General features: G+C 42.7%; 1 protein-coding gene across 2 annotated transcripts in view; it reads right to left on the minus strand.

Moving 5' to 3' along the window:
- The window catches only part of B3GAT2 (beta-1,3-glucuronyltransferase 2), a 73,385-nt gene extending 54,963 nt beyond the window's left edge, over positions 1–18,422 (minus strand). Inside the window, exon 1 of one of the 2 annotated variants that reach the window (XM_050789726.1) lies at positions 17,199–18,422. In XM_050789726.1, coding sequence (XP_050645683.1) covers positions 17,199–17,789 — 591 coding nt within the window. In that variant the 5' untranslated portion in view covers positions 17,790–18,422. The remainder of the gene's footprint in view (positions 1–17,198) is intronic. The other variant, XM_050789725.1, reaches the window with a different exon arrangement.
- Positions 18,423–19,906: the final 1,484 nt, after the last annotated feature.

Below are 19,906 nucleotides of genomic sequence, written 5' to 3' on the forward strand. Positions count from 1 at the left end.
TGTGCTCTTTGTCATTTCTGATTAAGTTTATTTGGATCTGCTCTCTTTTTTGATTAGTATAACCCGTGGTCTATCTATCTTATTTATTGTTTCAAAGAACCAGCTTCTGGTTTTACCGATCTTTTATATCATTTTCCTATCTCAATTTCATTCAGTTCAGTTCTTGTTTTGGTTCCTTCTTTTCTTCTGCTAGCTTTGCAGTTGGTTTGTTCTTGTTTTTCTAGTTCCTCTAGGTGCAATGTTAGGCTGTTAATTTGAAATCTTTCTAACTTTTTTATAGGGGTGTTTAGTGCTATAAACTTCCCTCTTGATACTGCTTTAGCTGTGTCCCAGAGATTTTGGCATATTTTATCTTTATTTTCAATAGTTTCAAAAAATGTCTTGATTTCTGCTTTAATTTCATTGTTTACGTAAAAGTCACTCAGGTGCAGGTTGTTTGATTTGCATGTCACTGTATGTTTTGAGCGATCTTCTTGGGGTTGATTTCTATTTTTGTTGTGCTGTGGTCCAACAGTGTGGTTAGTGTGATTCTGGTGTTTTTTAATTTGCTAAGAATTGACTTACGGCCAATTGTGTGGTTGACTTTAGAATATGTGCCATGTGGCAATGAGAAAAATGTATACTCTGTTGTTTTGGGGTGCACAGTTCTGTAGATGTCTGTTGGGTACATGTAGTCAAATACTGAGTTCAGGTCCCAAATATCTCTGTTAGTGTTCTGCCTTGATGATTGAATACTATTAGTGGGGTGCTGAAGTCTCCCAGTATTACTGTGTGGTTATCCACGTCTCTTTGTAGGTCTCTAAGAACTTGTTCTATGAATCTGCAAGCTCCTGTGTTGGGTACACATATTTAGGATATTTAAGTCTTCTTGTTGAATTGAACCCTTTATGATTATGTCATGCCCTTGTCTTTTTTGATCATTGTTGCCCTGAAATCTGCTTTGTCTAAAATTAGAATAGTAACTCCTGTTTTCCCATTTACTTGGTAGACTTTTCTCTATCCCTTTATTTTAAGCCTGTGGGTATCTCTGCATGTGAGATGGGTCTCTTGAAGACAGCATAGAATTGTGACTTATTTCTTCTTCTTTTTTTAAATTATACTTTAAGTTCTAGGGTACATGTGCACAACATGCAGGTTTGTTACATAGGTATACATGCGCTATGTTGGTTTGCTGCACCCATCAACTCGTCATTTAAATTAGGTATTTCTCCTAACACTATCCCTCCCCCAGGCCCCCACCCTTTGAGACCCTGGTGTGTGATGTTCACCTCCCTATGTCCATGTATTCCCAGAGTTCAACTCCCACTTATAAGTGAGAACATGGAGTGTTTGATTTCCTGTCCTTGTGATAGTTTGCTGAGAATGATGGTTTCCAGCTTCATCCATGAGTTCATGTCCCTGCAAAAGACATGAACTCATTATTTTTTATGGCTGCATAGTATTCCACGGTATATATGTGCCACATTTTCTTTGTCCAGTATATCACTGATGGACATTTGGGTTGGTTCCAAGTCTTTGCTATTGTGAATAGTGCCTCAATAAACATATGTGTGCATGTGTCTTTATAGCAGCATGATTTATAATCCTTTGGGTATATACCCATGGGATGGCTGGGTCAAATGGTATTTCTAGTTCTAGATCCTTGAGGAATCGCCACACTGTCTTCCACAATGGTTGGACTAATTTACACTCCCACCAACAGTGTAAAAGCATTCCTATTTCTCCACATCCTCTCCAGGATCTGTTGTTTCCTGGCTTTTTAATGATCGCCATTCTAACTGGCATGACATGGTATCTCATTGTGGTTTGATTTGCATTTCTCTAATGACCAGTGATGATGAGCATTTCTTCGTATGTCTGTTGGCTGCATAACTGTCTTCTTTTGAGAAGCGTCTGTTCATATCCTTTGCCCACTTTTTGATGGAGTTTTTTTTTTTTTTTTTTTTCTTGTAAATGTATTTAAGTTCTTTGTAGATTCTGAATATTAGCCCTTGGTCAGATGGATAGATTGAAAAATTTTTCTCCCATTCTGTAGGTTGTGTGTTCACTCTGATGGTAGTTTCTTTTGCTGTGCAGAAGCTATTTAGTTTACTTAGATGCCATTTGTCAATTTTGGCTTTTGTTGCCATTGCTTTTGGTGTTTTAGTCATAAAGTCATTGCCCATGCCTATGTACTGAAGGGGTATTGCCTAGGTTTTCTTGTAGGGTTTTTATGGTTTTTGGCCTTACATTTAAGTCTTTTATCCATCCTAAGTTAATTTTCATATAAGGTGTAAGGAAGGGATCCATTACTGGGTATATACCCAAAGGATTATAAATCATGCTACTATAAAGACACATGAACACGTACATTTATTGCAGCACTATTCACAATAGCAAAGACTTGGAACCAACCCAAATGTTCATCAATGATAGACTGGATTAAGAACATGTGGCACATATACACCATGGAATACTATGCAGCCATAAAAAGGATGAGTTCGTGTCCTTTGTAGGGACATGGATGAAGCTGGAAACTATCATCCTCAGCAAACTATCACAAGGACAGAAAACCAACCACCACATAGGTGGGACCTGAACAATGAGAACTCTTGGACACAGGGTGGGGAACATCATACACTGGGGCCTGTTGTGGATTGGGGGGATGGGGGAGGGATAGCATTAGAAGGAATACCTAATGTAAATGACGAGTTAATGGGTGCAGCACACCAACATGGCACATGTATACCTATGTAACAAACCTGCACATTGTGCACATGTACCCTAGAATTTAAAGTATAAAAATAATAATAAAAAAAGAAAAAACCCTAACATACAAATTTTGGAGGAGGCTTATTTGTGTAATAATAAAACTCCAGTCTCCCATTTAGCCAGCTGTACGTGTGTAAAACTCTTTCTCTATTGCAATTCCCATCTTGATAAACCAGCTGTATCTGGGCAGCAGGTAAAAAGAACCCATTGGGTGGTTATGCTTACACATATGGTAGATGATTTTTGATGAGATCAGTGACTTCCACTAGATCATTCAGTGGAAGAAAGAAGAGTCTTTTTGATAAATGCAGCTGGGAAAAAACTGGATATTCTCATGCAAAAGGATGAAGTTGAGCCCTTACCAAACACCATGTATAAAAGAGCCAAAACTACACACTATTAGAAAAAAACATAGGGGAAAGGCTTCGTGACATTGAATTTGGCACGATTTCTTAGATATATAACACCAAAAGCACAAAATGGAAAGTTATATTTCATCAAAAATAAAAACTATTGTGCAAAGGAGACTATCAACAAAATAAAAAGGCTATCCTCACTTGCAAATCACATATCTAATACATGACTAATATCCAAAATATCTAAAGAATTCCTAAAAACAACAAAACCCAATTCAAAAACGGGCAGAATGGGCTTGAACAGGTATTTCTCCAAAGAAGAGAGACAAATGGCCAATAAGCACATGAAAAGATGCTCAACATCACTAATTATAGGAGAGATGCAAATCAAAATCGCAAAGACGTATCACTTCACACCTTTCATAATATTTCACTTTACTTCATATTTGTCTTGCATGGCTATTACCCAAAAAAACAGAAAATAACAAGTGGTGGGTAAGGTGTGGAGAAATTGTTACCGTTGCGGTCTGGTGATAGAAATGTAAAATGGTGTAACTGCTATGGAAAACAGTAGGGTGGTTTTTCAAAAAACTAACATGGAAGTATCACTGTGATCTAGCAATTCTACTTCTGTGTATATACCCAAAAGAATGGAAAGCAGGGACTCAGATTATGTGTACACTAATATTGATACCAGTATTATTCACAATAGGTAAAATGTGAAAGCAATACAAGTGCCCATCAAGAGATGAATGGATAAGCAAAATGTGGAATATACATATAATAGAATGTTATTCAGCCCAAAAAAGGAATTAAATTCTGATACATGCTACAATGTGGATGAACCTCAAGGACATTAAGTGAAATAAACCAGACACAAAAGTATAAATTTGGTATGATTCCACTTATATGAGGTACCTAGTCTGACTCATGGAAACAGAAAGGAGAGTAGAGGTTATCAGGTTAAATGAATAATGGTGAATGTGTATTTTACCACACTGAAGGCTATCAGGGTAAATGTAAAATGGCAAATGTATATTTTACTATGATAAAAAAAAAAAACCCAGGAATACTCAAATTTTATTTCTCCCCACTGCTTTTCTTCATGTTTAGAGGAAAGAAACATAACAAAAAACAGAATAGACATGAACTTTTTTCTTTTTCTTTCCTGAGACAAGGTCTCACTCTATCATCCAGGCTGGAGTATAGTGGTGCAATCATAGACCACCACAACCTCAAACTCCAGGGCTCAAACAATCTTCCCACCTCAGCCTCTCAGGTAGCTGGGGGTACAGGCACATGCCACCACACCCAACTATTAAAATTTTTTTTTTTGTAGAGGTGGGGTCTCATGATGTTACCCAAGCTGGTCTCGAACTCCTGGGCTCAAGCCATCCTCCTGTCTGAGCCTCCCAAAGTGCTGGGATTATAAGTGTGAGCCACCATGCCTAACTGGCATGTACTTTTAAATGTCACTAGATTTACAAGAGCCAATCAAATGAACACATATATTTTAAACTATAGGACAATCAACCAATTTTCAGAGGAACAGTAGGGATTGCTGTAAAACAGAAACTGCAAGCATTGTCAACCCAACCTCTTAACCTTTTTGTTTTAAATCCTAAAACAAAGGGGAAAAGCAAGACCAGAAAACATAAAAACCCCAAAACCTGTCTTATCAGCATACACAGCAGGAAGCAAAGTTAGAGGCAAATAGTTAAACTCATTAAAGAAGAATGAAGAAAATTAAAAGAAATGTTCATTAATGGAAAATGAAAATAATTAACAGTGCATGAGCCCCAAACACTCTGACAACTGTCGTCAGAACTTCTCCGCAGAGCAAGGCTGCGGCTCCTCTGATAGAAAAGATTTCCCAAGAATGTCTCTCGCACTCTTGCCAGTGTGAACAGATGTAGCTGAGGAACTTATCAAAGTTATAAAAATCTCCCCAAACTGTCAGTTGACCTTTAAAAATGATACTGGCATTTTCATCTTGCAATGCCAAGTTTATTTAGACGTAAAACAACACGTCCACATATGGACCATACTTAAATCTGCATTCCCATCAGCCAACAGAGCGGCACCCGGGGCCGCTACGACTGTCAGGATGGGTCCAGCTACAGTAGCTAGGTGGCTTTGTGACACCTTGTCTTCTGGAGCCTTTCCACAGCTCCTGTTGCCCCAGACTTCTGAGAGATGTACAAATGGAGAGTGAAGTTACTCTGTTTACAGAGTTTACACTTTACACATCTGTCACCTTGTTTAATTCTCAGAACCGTATGTATTATGATCAGGTCCTATGAGGAAGCTGGATATCGGGGCCTTTCCTCATTTGCAAAGCAGACGATGAAAATTAAACAGCAGCACATGCACACATCTGAATGCCAAGGGTGGGACCTAGCACACAGTGAAACATGAAAAAAGCACTAGTCAGTTCCCTTGAGGTCATGGGAGCCTTTGGCTCAGTCAGGTCTAAAGGCCCCATCTTCCAAGTCCTTATGCTACTTCTACCAAAACAGCAGTTTTTCAGACTGGAAGTGCATGATACTGAATGTATACAACTCCCCATGGAACACGTGAATGCAGATGGCTTTAAGTCAGGGAAATTCCCAGACCCTTGGCATCCCTACATATGGCATAAGCTTTCCTAAACCTGATCTACTTGGATAGGGGCAGGTTCTCCATCCTTCTCCTTCACTCCGCCCCTCCCCAACCCCACTTCACATCACCCTTCTCCCACTTCACAAAGGACCTGACTGCTCACCCATCCTGTATTGTTATTAACTGCACTGTCCCACCTAGTAAAACCTCCAGGGCACCAAACAAAGGTAATCAGAAATACTGCTATCTTTATTAAGAAAACCACTGTCTCTAGTGAATGGGTAATAAATCCTTTGGGGCAACCAGAGGTTTCTAATTATTTGCATTCAACAAAACTGGAGGGGACCTAATATCATTAATAAATCATTAAAATAGTTCTTGCTATAAAATCACCATGTAATTTGTGGCTTAAAGCTTGAGAGTTCAAAAAACTGAGAAACACTGCTGTAAGAAAATGCTTCCCACTTTAATCACTTCTTTATGTTAAAAAAAAAGTTGACCTAATAGGAATGAAATTGATACTAAATTCTATCTCTAGCAATCTGTAATATTCGTCAATGAATACAGAATATATAATCAACAACAAAATGCTCCATCCATGTCACTAAGAAATCGATTTCTAATAAATGTAGCTTTTATGTTTAATAGTTAATTACCCAACCCTGTAACATTTATTGTTGTTTTGATTGTTTGCCAATACTAATTGTAATGGTAAGTCAATCCTAAAGCTTTTCTAAGACAGAGGCTGATAGCCACAGGATTTTAAAACTTTAAATTCTATCTATATTCTTTTTGTCATTGTAGATATGTGTGATAGGGAGATGACCTTGAACCTCAAAATATTATGCTAGGATAATATTCTGAGGAGGAATGAAGATAGAACAGAAAAGAGCAATATACAATATCCAAATGTGGCCAGGTGTGGTGGCTCACACCAGTAATGCCAGTACTTTGGGAAGACGAGGCAGAAAGATTGCTTGAAGCCAGGAGTTCAAGACCAGCCCAGGAAACAAAGGAGGACCCTGTCTCTACAAAAAAAATTTTAAAAATTAGCCAGGCATGTTGGCATGTGCCTGTAGTCTCAGCTACTCAGGAGGCTGAGGCAGGAGAATTGCTTGACCCAGGGAGGTGGAGGCTGCAGTAAGCTGTGATCACGCCACTACACTCCAGTCTGGGCAGCAGAGAGAGACCCTGTCTCACTTAAAAGTATGTGTGTATATATATATCTTTATCCAAATGTCATTGAAAAGTATGTTTATTAAATGAATGGTGGTGGGTATCAAACTGTTAACAATATTTGTAGAATCTACTGGATATATTTAAGTTTCATTACAAATGCCAACATTTATAATACACTGGAGAGACTCCATCTCAAAAATTATTTTTAAAATGTACATGTCAATTAAAAAAATATCCCAGAGGGTTAATTTCACAGAATTCGTTTAGAAATTATGTGACCAGAAAATGTTGGGGACCACTGCATCAGACCCCTGGGTCTGGCCACAATTCTTGCCAGAAATTGAAATGGAGGGTGCAGGGTCTGTGAAGGAACAAGGAAAGCAGTCACTGCATTCACAGGCAAGGAGGAGGCAACCACACAGGTAGGTAAAATCACACACACACACACATACAGCCACACACACACACACACCCTCTCTCCTATATTTTCCTCATTCTAGCACTAAATAAGCTTTAGAATGTTTTTATTTCTGAAAACTTAAGCAATGTTTGAAAAAAGAGAAACAAGCTTATGGGGCTTCCCAAAAAGCATCAGTCATTCAAAGCCCAGCGAGCGGCTCAGTGTCCCCAGGCAAGGCTGGGAGAAGGATGGACACAGAGAAGGCTGGCATCTGGGATCCTTTCCACCTCCTCCAATAGGTGCTGGACAGAAGAATACTCCTAACCTTCCCACCCCAGGAAATGACCTTAAACTATTGCTTCTAATCATGTGCTTTTAAAAAAATCTATTTCATTCCTTCCAATTAAGTTGCTCTCTCCTTTGTGACATACTACCTCTTTGATTCATTCATTTGTGCCAGTGATAATCACTGTATCATATAGTAACTATGCCCTAGGTCCACACTGGGCCTGGGGTTACATGGTAATTAAAAACCACACCTAGGGCCAGGCACAGTGGCTCACACCTGTAATCCCAGCACTTTGGGAGATCGAGGTGGGGTGGGTCACCTGAGGTCAGGAGTTTGAGACCAACCTGGCCAACATGTTGAAAGCTCGTCTTTACTAAAAATACAAAAATTAGTCGGGCATGGTGGCTTGCACCTGTAATCCCAGCTATTCAGGAGGCTGGAGCAGGGGAATTGCTTGTACCCAGGAGGCACAGGTTACAGTGAGCTGGGTTAGCATTCTGCTCTGAGCTACATGTAAGCCAACTTCCTAGCTTTCAGTTAGGAGTTAGCATCAGAAGTCAGAACCCACAGGAAAACGCCCTTCACCTCCTCTCCGTCTAAAATGTCCTTTAGATGCTTTTAGTTCTCGCACATCTCACTTCCTCCCAGGACTCTTTGTAGACAAGCCCTACTTAACTCTTGTCTCTCTAATCACTCTAGTAACACCCAATGGTGTAATTAAGGTACCCAATTTATGTAGTTCCACTTGGGTACAGACTAATTTGGGAAAGTCAAGTATCTTTACCTCCTCCTCTCCCCAGGCCTCTAGAAACATAGTCCAGATGTCAGGAGCAGAGCATTTAGAGGCATTTAACAAACCACACAAGACAGTGCAGTTATCTGGTATACCCTCAATTAGGGCAGTCACCCATAGTGGAGAGAACAAGGCAAAAAGAACTAGTATTTATTACTTGCCTATAGTACTTAAAACAATCACTTGAGGCAGCCAACCCTTGCCAATGTAATGCAAACACTAAGTAGTGAGGCTGGATTTGAACATGGGCTGTTACGCCTATGTGAGCTCCCCACCAGCCTCCAGTCTCTCACGTGTGTGAAGAGGCCAAATACTCAACTGACTCACAACCACCTTGACAAACCTCCCCCTTTTAATGGCTGTTGGTGGTAATGCCTTGCTATATAAATAAATACTCATGACATTCTCTTTCCTTCTAGCATAAAAGCTCTTAGAATCAGAGTAGGGACCACATTTATCTTCCAGTTTCTATTTAAAAGGTTCAATATAATCTTAGACACACAACACAGACTTCAAAACTATGATTTGATTGACAATCTCTGTGCAGGACTCCTTTCTGGGATTAAACTCTGTTTATAATAACTTCCTTCAGCTTTGGAGTGCCTTATAATTCATTCATTCAAAAAATATTTAGTGAGCGTTCACTACATGCCAGGCATCGCTCTGGACACTACAGATACAACAGTAAACAAAAGAAAATTCCTACCTTGGTATTCTAGTGGGAGAAACAACTGAAATACGTATTCAGGTATCATACTATTTAATGTGATATCAGGTACTCTTAAAGGATCTACAAAAGTCTACATTACCAATTGTTTGGTACAACTAGATGGACAAATACTTATCTACAGTTTTCCTATCAATTTACTCCCCACCTTATCCAAGGTCTAATTGAAAAAGTTAAAGTCCAAAAATTTGCCTAATGGGCATTCTGAAAACCAGATGCAAAAAAATAAAAAGGAAAGCATGCTCCTTACACTGCTATGTATACTTTCAAAATCACAAGTTTACATAAAGACACGATAGTATCCAGGAAGAAGATTCTAATGGGCATGATTTAGATGCCACTTCCAAATACAGAGAACCTGAAGAGTTCTTTCTAGGACAGTTTCTCTCAAAGATGAGAACCGCACTTGGACATCCAGAAGACGGAAAAGTGGCTGCCTATTTCTCCACCTCAGCTTCTCATCACCCAGCCTTTTGCCATCAAGAACATCCTTCAGGTCTCTGAGTATTCCATGTATTCCATTTTCTCAAGTTCACAAACATGGCTTCCTCTCTCTGGAGGGCTCTTTCATCCCCGTCTTATCACCCACTATCACTTATCACCCTGTTGTCCTTTACTTCTCAGCTCAAATGTCACTTCCTCCACAATTACTCCTACAGTCAACAACTCCATTAGGGACCTCTGCTTTACACTCCCAGACACGTGCATTTCTCTCAACAGGCACTGAAGGTACCATGCATATTTAGTCCAGAGAATCAATCTGTAAGGACTGAGATGCTCTTGTTTCGGTGAGCTGAAATACTCCCTGCCTTAATTAAGCACAGTGCCTTGTACACAGTAGGTGCTCAATTAATATTTGTTAGTAGTAGAGAAGGCCTACTGACTCATTATATTAAAACATCTTCTGAATAGGGTGAAGTTTGAGCTCAGGTAGGTAGAAGGAATCTTCCAGAGTAATACACTAGTACTGCTAAGATACGATTCTCTTAGATAACTGAAATCTCAGTTAACAGAGAATGGTCAGCATTTAGCACACTCAGCTTTCACTAGGGATGCAGGTACAATTTAGGAATATCTGCAGTTCAAGCTGAAGGAACAACAGCCTTAGATTCAGCATGTAACATACATAGTGTTTAAAGTTCTCTTTCCACAGGTGGAGGAGACGGATTTTAAAAAGTAAACAAACTACTGCATTTTTAGTTGTTTTAGGAAAAAGACCCAATCTGACTTCTGGTAGAGAACATGGCTGTCCTCCTCAGCAAAGCCACTTCCAAGTTTTCTTGTTTGATTTTTTTAACATGCAAAAAGTCTCAACCAATGATTTACTTTGTTTTTTTATCCAAGGAAATTCCTCATCTCAGAAGAAATCGGACAAGAAAATTAACAAAACTTCTACCAACAAGTGAGCAGTCAAATGAACCTGGTAGTGCTGCCTGCAGCAGCCAACATAAGGGGTACACTGGTGAGAACCAAGGCTCCTCCAAGCACATCTCTGTTCCCAGAAGGAGCTGCCTCAGTCACATTAGCTTCAGCGCAAATTGGCTCAGGCCCCCAGCTCCTCTCCTCCGTTTCAACAATAAACTCCTGAGCCTGCTTCCCATAATTCTGTATTTTCTTCCATTCTATCCTGAAAATTATTCTTCCTTTCAGTTCTGCCTGCCCTGACACGATACTCGCCTAGGAGACAGAGTTGTTGATGTACACAGAGCAAATGAGGAAAAACTTAATTTTAATATCTATAGAAGTTATTAATTCTTATTCACAAGAATACATAGTTTAAAAAATAAAAGACTACAGTTTATATACTAACCTGGCAGTTTTTATCTAAATATAAAATCTAAATATCAAATGGTCTATAAATTAGAGATAGTGAGAGATGAGATAAAATTTTCACAAGACCAAATATTATCAGGGGAAAAAAGGTAGGGGCAGGAATTGGGGAAATGTTTGGTCAAAGGATACAAATTTTCAGTGAGGAAGAATAAATTTAGAAGATCAACTGCACCACAAATTGGTGACTATAGTTATTAACAATGTATTGTACACCTGCAAATCGCTGAGTAGATTTTAAATGTTTTCACCACACACACAAAAATGATAAATTTGTAAGGTAATGAATATATTAATTAGCTTTAGTAATTCCACAATGTATACCTATATCAAAACATTATAGTCTACACAACAAATGTATTAACATACAAATTTTTCAATTTAAACAACAAAAAGGAAAAAAGTCACCAAAAGTCAAAAGAGAAAGCTAAAAGTTGACATAACCAAGAAGAAAGACCTGAATTCAAGGATGGCAGAAGACAGTAATAATATCACAAGGCTCCTGCTAATCAGGTGCTTTACTTATTATAATAATGACATATTTTCATGTGACTGTGTTAAATGACATGAGTTTCAGGACAGTCAACAATGCAGGTGCCAGAACCAGGGCACTTGGGTTCAAAATCATGTCTCTGCCACGTAACAGCTATATGACATTTTCAAGTTACTTCCTAATGCTTCTGTTAAAAATGGGGATACTGGTTATATAGCTCAGAGGTAAACAACTATATTACAGTCAGGTTGCATTTGTTTAAGTCCTCTGTACTCACCAAGGGACTGGGTCCATAACTAATTATTAGCATCAGTATTAAAAAAACAAACAGAGACAGTACTATTACCTAGCTCAGGGTGTTATGAGGATTAAATAATACACGAAAAAGCCTAAGGCTACTTCCTTGCCTATAGTAAATGCTCAATTTATGTCAACTATATTTTGCTTATATCCACGATAAAGGGTATTAACATTTATTTAAAATTGTGTGCAAAAATTACCAGGCATGAACAACAAATTATCTTAGTTTTATTTCTGTGCTTTGGAGATCTATTCTAAACCTACCTACGTATTTATCTATGTACTGGTATAACAATTTTATTTGTATTTTGGTGGGAGAATTTGAGCTCCATGCAAAACTTAAATTTCATGCTTCACAAGCACTGTGAATCAAATATATATGTGTTAACTTACACAGGCTAAATATTCCAGAGTCCAAAACATTTAAACAGACATATCTGTACAATACTGAATTCTGTGCAAAAAAAATAATGACAACAAAAAACCTACCACTACTTTAATACCACCTGAAACAGTTAATAAATAAGACCATTGACTTTGGTTTTTCTATTTTGCTTTTGCAGCATGCCTTAAAAGCAATTACTATTCCATTACTGTTCACACAAGAGAAAATTTACCAGCTTGTAATTTAGAGGCAAGGGGAGTAGACAGCAGAAAGGGAGCCACCCACTACGGTTTCTAAGAAGCAACAACAGCCTAAGTGTTTAAAAGACACAACATTCATTGCACCAAGCAATAATCCAAACATGTTTGTATGTCTACTCACAAGACAGAATCATCAGCGAAAAGTAGGTTGACAGATGAAGAATGATGGAAAAAGACAATAGGAAGAGGCAGAAGGGAGAACATCTTTAGGCCCAAATTGTTATTTCTGGCCCATTAAAATATCAACATCCAAATGAAAACTGCTGGTCTCCAAAGAAAACTCTTATAAAAAATGAACCATAATTCAAATACTACTGTACACCCAGGGAGAGTAAAGAAAACCTAACATTTATAGCCTAAGAAAACTGGCTGTAGTTTCATATACACATTTCTATAAAATTCTCACATTTTATCAGACCTATGGCATGACTCTTAATAGCTTTCAGAGGGAGAGAAATAAAATACAAGGGGCACATTTCAGGTAAAATGGTCTTTTAATGTTCCATCCAAGAAAATCTTCTAGGTTCCTTCACTTTAAAAAGAATTACCCTACATAAAGTAAATGTACCAAGGGTAAAAGGTAAATCTCATGTTTCCTTTCAGGAAACATAAATAGAAGTACTATTCAGGGGGAAAAGGGCCAAATATTATCAACTCATATATCCTTCAGATTATGACTCCAATAAGCAGCAGGTAAAGAGGGAAAGCACACAAATGCTTCTGAAAAAAAGCAAGACAGAATTAAACCTCAAAACTCCTTTACCTGCCTAGTACACAAATAGCTTAATAGCAGCTAACAAAAGATTCAAACAAGGGGCTTCTTTAGTTCATCGCTTTCCAGAAACATCTTCTAGATGTAATCTCAGTCACTGACTCCTTTGACAACCCCTTAAGTGTCTGAGAGCCAGACTGTCTTCCAGTCTTATTTCATTAAATTCAAAATTTCTAAAGTTTTTTTTCTCTTGCTTGGAAAGCGTTACTTTTTTTTTTTCTTTTTTTTTTTAAGGTTTCAATTCAATCGATCTCCAGAGGCGAAATCAACTTCACCTGAAAAGCATCTATTTTAAATTTAAGAAAGCTTTGAAGGTTTTCTGGTGAAAAACAGAAACCGGATCAATAATGTTATTGAAAACATGACTAAAAATAAAGTCACATTTATCTGTAGTTGTGGCTTTTATTAAAGCAGCTTAAATCTTTTGCAAATAAGCTTTTCCAGAGAGATAGATCGATAGGATGCACAGGGAGGCAGGATTACCTGTGATCCACGGTGCAAAACCCCATCAATGCCACAGGAAGAAAAGGAGTAGCTGTTGAGATATTTGAAACCTGAAAAACCCTACCACCTCCTTCTCCAATGAACAGCCCCATTTCTGTGGCTAAGATTCACACTGAAACTTCATTTGCAAATGGATTTGGCTGTTAACATAAGAGTGTTCAATGCAAATATTTCTTTCCTGGCGGTGCAGCTCAGTTGAAAGGAAAGGCTGAAAATTAGTTAGCTGTATGAGATGACAAAGCACCATTCCAGTTACCAGGGAGAAATAATTGAACACAGATTGCCTGTTGCGTCTTTAATTTAATTTGGAGACCTTTCATCCTTTGCTTTCCTTCATTTGCAGCCAATACTTAGGGAGCTAATTTGTACCTGGTTCATTTTCCTCCTTTTATCTTATCCACTTTAACATCAACCATGGAAATTGGAAGCACCATGAATAAAAGATGAAACCTGACTTGGGGTATTCTTTCCTTAAGTACTGTGAATTACTTAAAAACTAATTGGTGTGCATGCACAGTATAAAGGGCTGAGATATATGCCTCAGCCCTATAGCATTCCTAATCAGCATCTCTGCTTTCCCCCAAGGAGCTGCAGATTTTCAATGTTTTATCCGGTCCTACCTTTTCTCCAGAGAACAATGTCTAAACTGTAATTTACACGGACTCATTAATCTGAGAATGGGTGTATGGTAGGCTGTCTCATTAATAAACCTAAGGGTTTCCAAATTCTGGAAAATGCACAAGACTAATAATTCATAAATTCCACTAGCCTAATGAGTTCATTAATGCTTGCCATGCACGCAAAAGGTTATAATAAAGAACACTGGCTGGGCGCGGTGGCTCACGCCTGTAATCCCAGCACTTTGGGAGGCCGAGGTGGGCGGATCACGAGGTCAGGAGATCGAGACCATCCTGGCTAACACGTGAAACCCCGTCTCTACTAAAAATACAAAAATTAGCCGGGCGTGGTGGCGGGCGCCTGTAGTCCCAGCTACTAGGGAGGCTGAGGCAGGAGAATGGTGTGAACCTGGGAGGCAGAGCTTGCAGTGAGCCGAGATTGTGTCACTGCACTCCAGCCTGGGAGACAAAGCGAGACTCCATCTCAAAAAAAAAAAAAAAAAAAAAAAAAAAAAAAAAAGAAAAGAAAAGAAAGAAAACTGAATGTATTAGCATACATACATGTCAAACAGAGCCCTAATCTGTCCAAAAACATTGCTGGTGGGGGAATGGTAGAGAAAGGTACTAGTCATAAAATTACTGTCTAGGAGTGATCTCCAAGGAGCTAGAAGACTTAAATTCTAAGTATGTCATGCCTATTATGCTTAAAATGACAACAAAAACAACAAACCTGTTGTATATTTTGTATATGTGGCACCTCAACATTAAAAAATGTTGCATATGCTCTTATTTTGATTATTGCATTACTTCCAATTGTACAAAAGTTTAGTGTCTTGAAAGTTTTGTGTGTTTTCCTTTATAATGTCCTCTCTGACAATACTATTTTTCCTCCTTACTCTCACCTCATTTTATATTTTCCCCCATATGGACTAATGAAAAACCTACTGGAATTTTCTCCTGATGCTTAATATCCCCCACCAACAAGCCCTCCTTTCAGCTTGGGAAGCATCAAAGGAAGGCTGTGTCCTGAATCATTTCACTGCCTGCATGTGCCAACTCTTCTAACACCTCACACCAAGAGGCTAGAAGCTCAGAATAAACTGAATCATTCCTCCTTCACAATGTAGCCTCCTACAATATTCATTAACAGTAACGTGCACTATTTTATTTCAATAAGACCACATATTTTCACAGACGAGGCAACTTCCAAGTTGTAGAAGAAAAAAAAAAAAGACCTTGCAGTTTAAAAATTATGGTGCATTGAAATGTACAGTCTTCACTTCAGACGCAAGCCCCTTTTATTTTTTTGGAGGGGGGAGCGCTGAAGCAGGATTAAAAGACCAATTAAAAACGTCAGATGGTATCTCTAATCTTGGGTTGAGTAAGGACCATACTATACAATGCCAAGCTTATTTATTCATCTGGAGAAACAAGGAAAGAAAGTCCTCTACAGTGAAAGGATGGAAAAGAAAAGAAGAAGAACAATTACTGTGCCTTTTATTCATGAAAGAGAGGATGAATAGAAATGAAGGCGGCAATTACCTTTAAGAATTTTTTTTTTAAAGCCACAAAGAAAAATTAAACTAGAAGAGTACAGAATAGTTCTGCCCTGAGGTTAAGAAAGCAAACCAGAGATGAGGATGAAAGTGTGGGGAGCAGTTAGGGTATCTGATGACCAGACACACAGATTATTTTAGGAGTTCAGGGTCCAACTCACACATAGTACTTTCCCAATGTCCAGTTTACTTGGGAGAAGAGGAATTGGGGCGGGGGGCAGGGGGAGTCTCTCCGGAGCAGGACGTCAAGAAATTTCAGGTGGAGGAAGGCAACAGTCTCACAGGGCGTCAAATCAATCAAGAAGATTTTCTTTGGCTGTAATTGCGTAGAGAGAAGAAAACTGACAAAACCCATGCCACTCAGTCTCATTTGCAGGCTGCACACACACACACCGCAAGATACCAGCCTCAAGGAAGAACACCTGTTCTAACCCTGTGCCTGCTGGGGTTGTGTGTGCGCCCGCAGGGAACTCAGGGGCCATTTCAACAGCAGGGAGCCGGGCTGCACTCAGGACCTCACAGAGAGCACCAGGACGAGGCCAAAGGCCCCGCCAAATGCGTCCTGGCTAACTCGCCAAAAAGAGGCCTTAGAGAAAGGGCGTGAAAAGGGACCAGGCAGCCCAGATGATTACCTTGGGCTGCAAAAAAGACATAACCACAGGGCAGAACAGTTTATTTTCCAGAAAGGATTTTCTTGCAAACAAAACAAAACAAAACAAAACAAAAAAACACAAATGTAATCTGGAGGGTCAGAAAAGACTTTTGTGAGGTGTGGGAAAGAGAGGAGGGACCGCCACAGAAATCAGTGTTTCTTCTAACAACCATTTCCGCGCCAGTGGGCGGCAATAGTGAAATTTCTCTCTAGGCTATCTCCACCTTTCTCCCTACATGGTCCTAGACTGAGAATCACACCTGTAGGCACTGAAAGGCCTCGAGTAACACCACGCCTACCCGCTCCCCGCCGCCCCGCCGCCACCCCCTACGGTGCAGGTCCCTCCCTGATCTCCTCTCGCAGCCAGCGCCTGCAGGTCTAGGTTCCATCCTCAGGTCGGCAAGAGCCCGGCCCCTGGAAATCATTCCCGCGCCTCACACCTGTGCTATTCTCTTGACCCCCCCCCCCCACACACACACAGAAAAGCCAGAGAAGACTCCCGCCCCTTGAGCCACAGTGATCCTCTCACACACACCCCTTCCACACCCACGGCCAGCGGAGGCTGCGGAATGCCAGCAAGGAGCGGCTCCGCTTGGTGCCCCGAATGCGCGTATGGAGAACTGAGAACTCAAAAGTGCACCCGGAGTGCAAGGGGCGTGTGGCTGCAGCCTGGCCGGCCCGGGCGTCCTCCACCCGCGCCCTCGCCCACCCAGTGGGGCGGGCTGGCCTCTACCTCCTGGAAGAGCTCCAGACTATAGGTGTTGTCGTCGTCAGCGAAGAAGAGCACGCCAGGCTGCGCGCGCTGGTGCTGGTGCCTCTGGCGCAGCCAGGCGAGGCCCGCGTTGCGCTGTTCAGTGGCGCGCGGCAGCCCGGGCCGCTTATAGCGCCGCGGCGTGGGCACGTGCAGGTGCGTGCTGGGCAGCCCGGCCCGCGCCAGAAAGCGGCTCACCAGCTCGCTGCGCGCCGCCGCGTCCTCCACCAGGATCCAGTGCAGCTGCGCCACCTGGCGGAACGTGTTGGCCAGGCGGGTCAGCTCCGCTTTCTGCACCGGGCGGCTGTAGGTGGGCGTGATGGCATAGATGGTGGGCAGCTGCGGCTCCGGCTGAGGCTGCGGCCGAGACTGGTTGCGCTTTTGGGTCCCGTGAGCCGGGCCGCCCCTGCGGAGCGGGAGTCGGGCACCCCCACGGCCCACCGCGTAGGGAGAGAAGTAGGGGCGCGGGGTGAGGGGAGGCGCCGGCTTGCGCGTGTCCACGTCGAGCATGATGATGACAATTAGGATCCAGGGCAGGAGGATGAAGAAGCGGGTGAACAGGACGGACTTCATGGTGCACACTCCCCGGCCTCGCGGACACACCAGAGAAGGGCGAGCCGAGGGACCCCAGTGCGCAGCTTGGACGGCGGCGGAGCCAGCACTTAGGAAGTGGTGACGGGTGCGCTGTCCATGGGGCCGAGGGCGCTGCAGAGACCTGAAGCCGCGGGGCTCACTACCTGGGCGTGGAGGAGCGGCAGGTTCGGGCAAGCTAGAGCGATAAGGGGTGCAGGCGAGCGGGCAGGGGCTGCTCCCGACTCCGGGTGAGCTGGCGGGAAACGGGACTCAGTCCAGCCGCGCGCCGCCGGTCCCAGAGTTGTGCCGAGTGCGGGGAAAGCGCTGATCCCCACCGCGCTCTTTCCGAAGAGTGGGAGCCGAGAAGCGGCACCCGGCGCACCTCGCCGCTCCAGTCCCGCGGTGCTGCGGGGACAGGGGCTCCAGCGGCGGGCCCCCAGGATGCTCTCTGGGACGCCTTCGAGAGCGGGCGGCGGCGCTGGGGGCTTTCCTTCCTCACATTCCCGCCGGGGTGGCGAGGAGCGGGAGGAGACGCTGGGGGTTGTGGCCCCGGCTGTGTTCGCGCGCCGCAGCGGAAGCCTGCGCTCAGTCCCTCGCTCTTGTCTTCTCAGAACCTCTCCCGGATCCAGCAGCAAGATCCCAAACCAAGGAAAGAAAGAAAAAGCGAGGGGGCGGGGGCGCTGCAGACTCCAGCGTCCTCCCAAGTCCTCCTGTGGGAAGACAGCAGCGCTGCTACTGGCGGAGAGGGGCTGCGAGAGGGAGGCGGGGAGGGGCCCCCCGGCCCTCCGCCGGGTCTGGCGCTAACGGCCCCGCGAGCAAGCTCGGGAGGCAGCCGCTGCACCGAGGGTGGAGGAGCGGGAGGAGCGACCCCGTGGGGCTGCACGACCTCCGGGAGAGGGTGATGCTCGTTCACCTCTCTTTAGCTTTGTGAAATACCGCAAGGTCTTTGGAGATAAGCCAGGAAAATCCATTCACGTGCGGAAACTTGCCGGGCTACGCGCTTTGGTGCTGATTCCTAGGGTTCCGAGTGAAAGGAGGGGAGAAAGCGAAGGGATCCCTCCTCCTGCTCCCAGCTGCCGCGTTGATGTGCTGGTGTGTATCGAACAGCGGCAACAAAAAGCGCTTTCACTGCAAGGCAGACATCAGTAGGAGCCCACGGAGATGCAGGGGTGCAGCACATAGGTGTTTGGCTTGTGAGATAGTCCATAAGAAAGAATCAATTCGGAGGGCTGCTGCCTGACTGCAGTTTGATCATGGGGGGGGGGGGGGGGGGGGGGGCGGTTCCTAAAACTCCAGCTGAGCATGTTTAACTATTTTTCTTCGGTAATTTGGAGTCAGGGTCCCTCCCAGTTCTTCGCTGTCACCGGAATTATTCCGTTCAACCCTCCCAAGGCTCCTGCCAAGAAGGCCTAGGAAGTAGAATCGCCTTCATTTTCAGGATGAGGAAGCTGAGGTTTAGGGTTTAAAATAATTTTTCTGAGGTCAGTGGCAAGTGGCATAGTGGAAATAGAATGTGGGTCTCCTGCGTGTATCTATAGCAAGTGGCGTCCTCACTGCATGGCCTGCAGAAATCCCACCCGACACAGCCGGGCCGGGTTGGCCTTCGTAGATATAAAGATGGTGCCATTAAAATCAAACAGAGGGTACCATGACTAATAGATACCATAGGTACCATGATAGGGGTCTGGAAGACCCCAAGTAAGCACTTGGCACTTAGTTTAGACACTTTTTGCCTAAAAAGTCCAGCCGGTCTACTAGCTGAGTGCCTGACCTTCTGTAACTTACCGGGAAGAAGGGCTGTGCTTCCCAGGCAGGTCCCAGGGAAGTGCTTGCAAAGCAGAAGGAAAGCTCCAGACTCTTCTGCCCTAGCCTATGATAAATAATTTCTGAGCCCATCTTGTCTGGGTTGTCTGCCCTTCTCAGGCTTGTTCACAGATAAACCTCTCTCCGACTGTGCGTTCTGGTGCAACTGAGAGCTCTGGGGCGAATGGCTCTCCAGCTTTTCTGACAGCTCCTCTTCTCCCAGTCCTGAATCCCCCACCTGTTAAAAGGCATTGGCTCATCTGTGAATTTCCCTAACTACTTCTTCAGATTCTGAAACCTGAGAGTGAAATTTC

Source organism: Macaca thibetana, chromosome 4 (genome assembly GCF_024542745.1).
Source record: "Macaca thibetana thibetana isolate TM-01 chromosome 4, ASM2454274v1, whole genome shotgun sequence".
Classification (NCBI taxonomy): Eukaryota; Metazoa; Chordata; class Mammalia; order Primates; family Cercopithecidae; genus Macaca; species Macaca thibetana.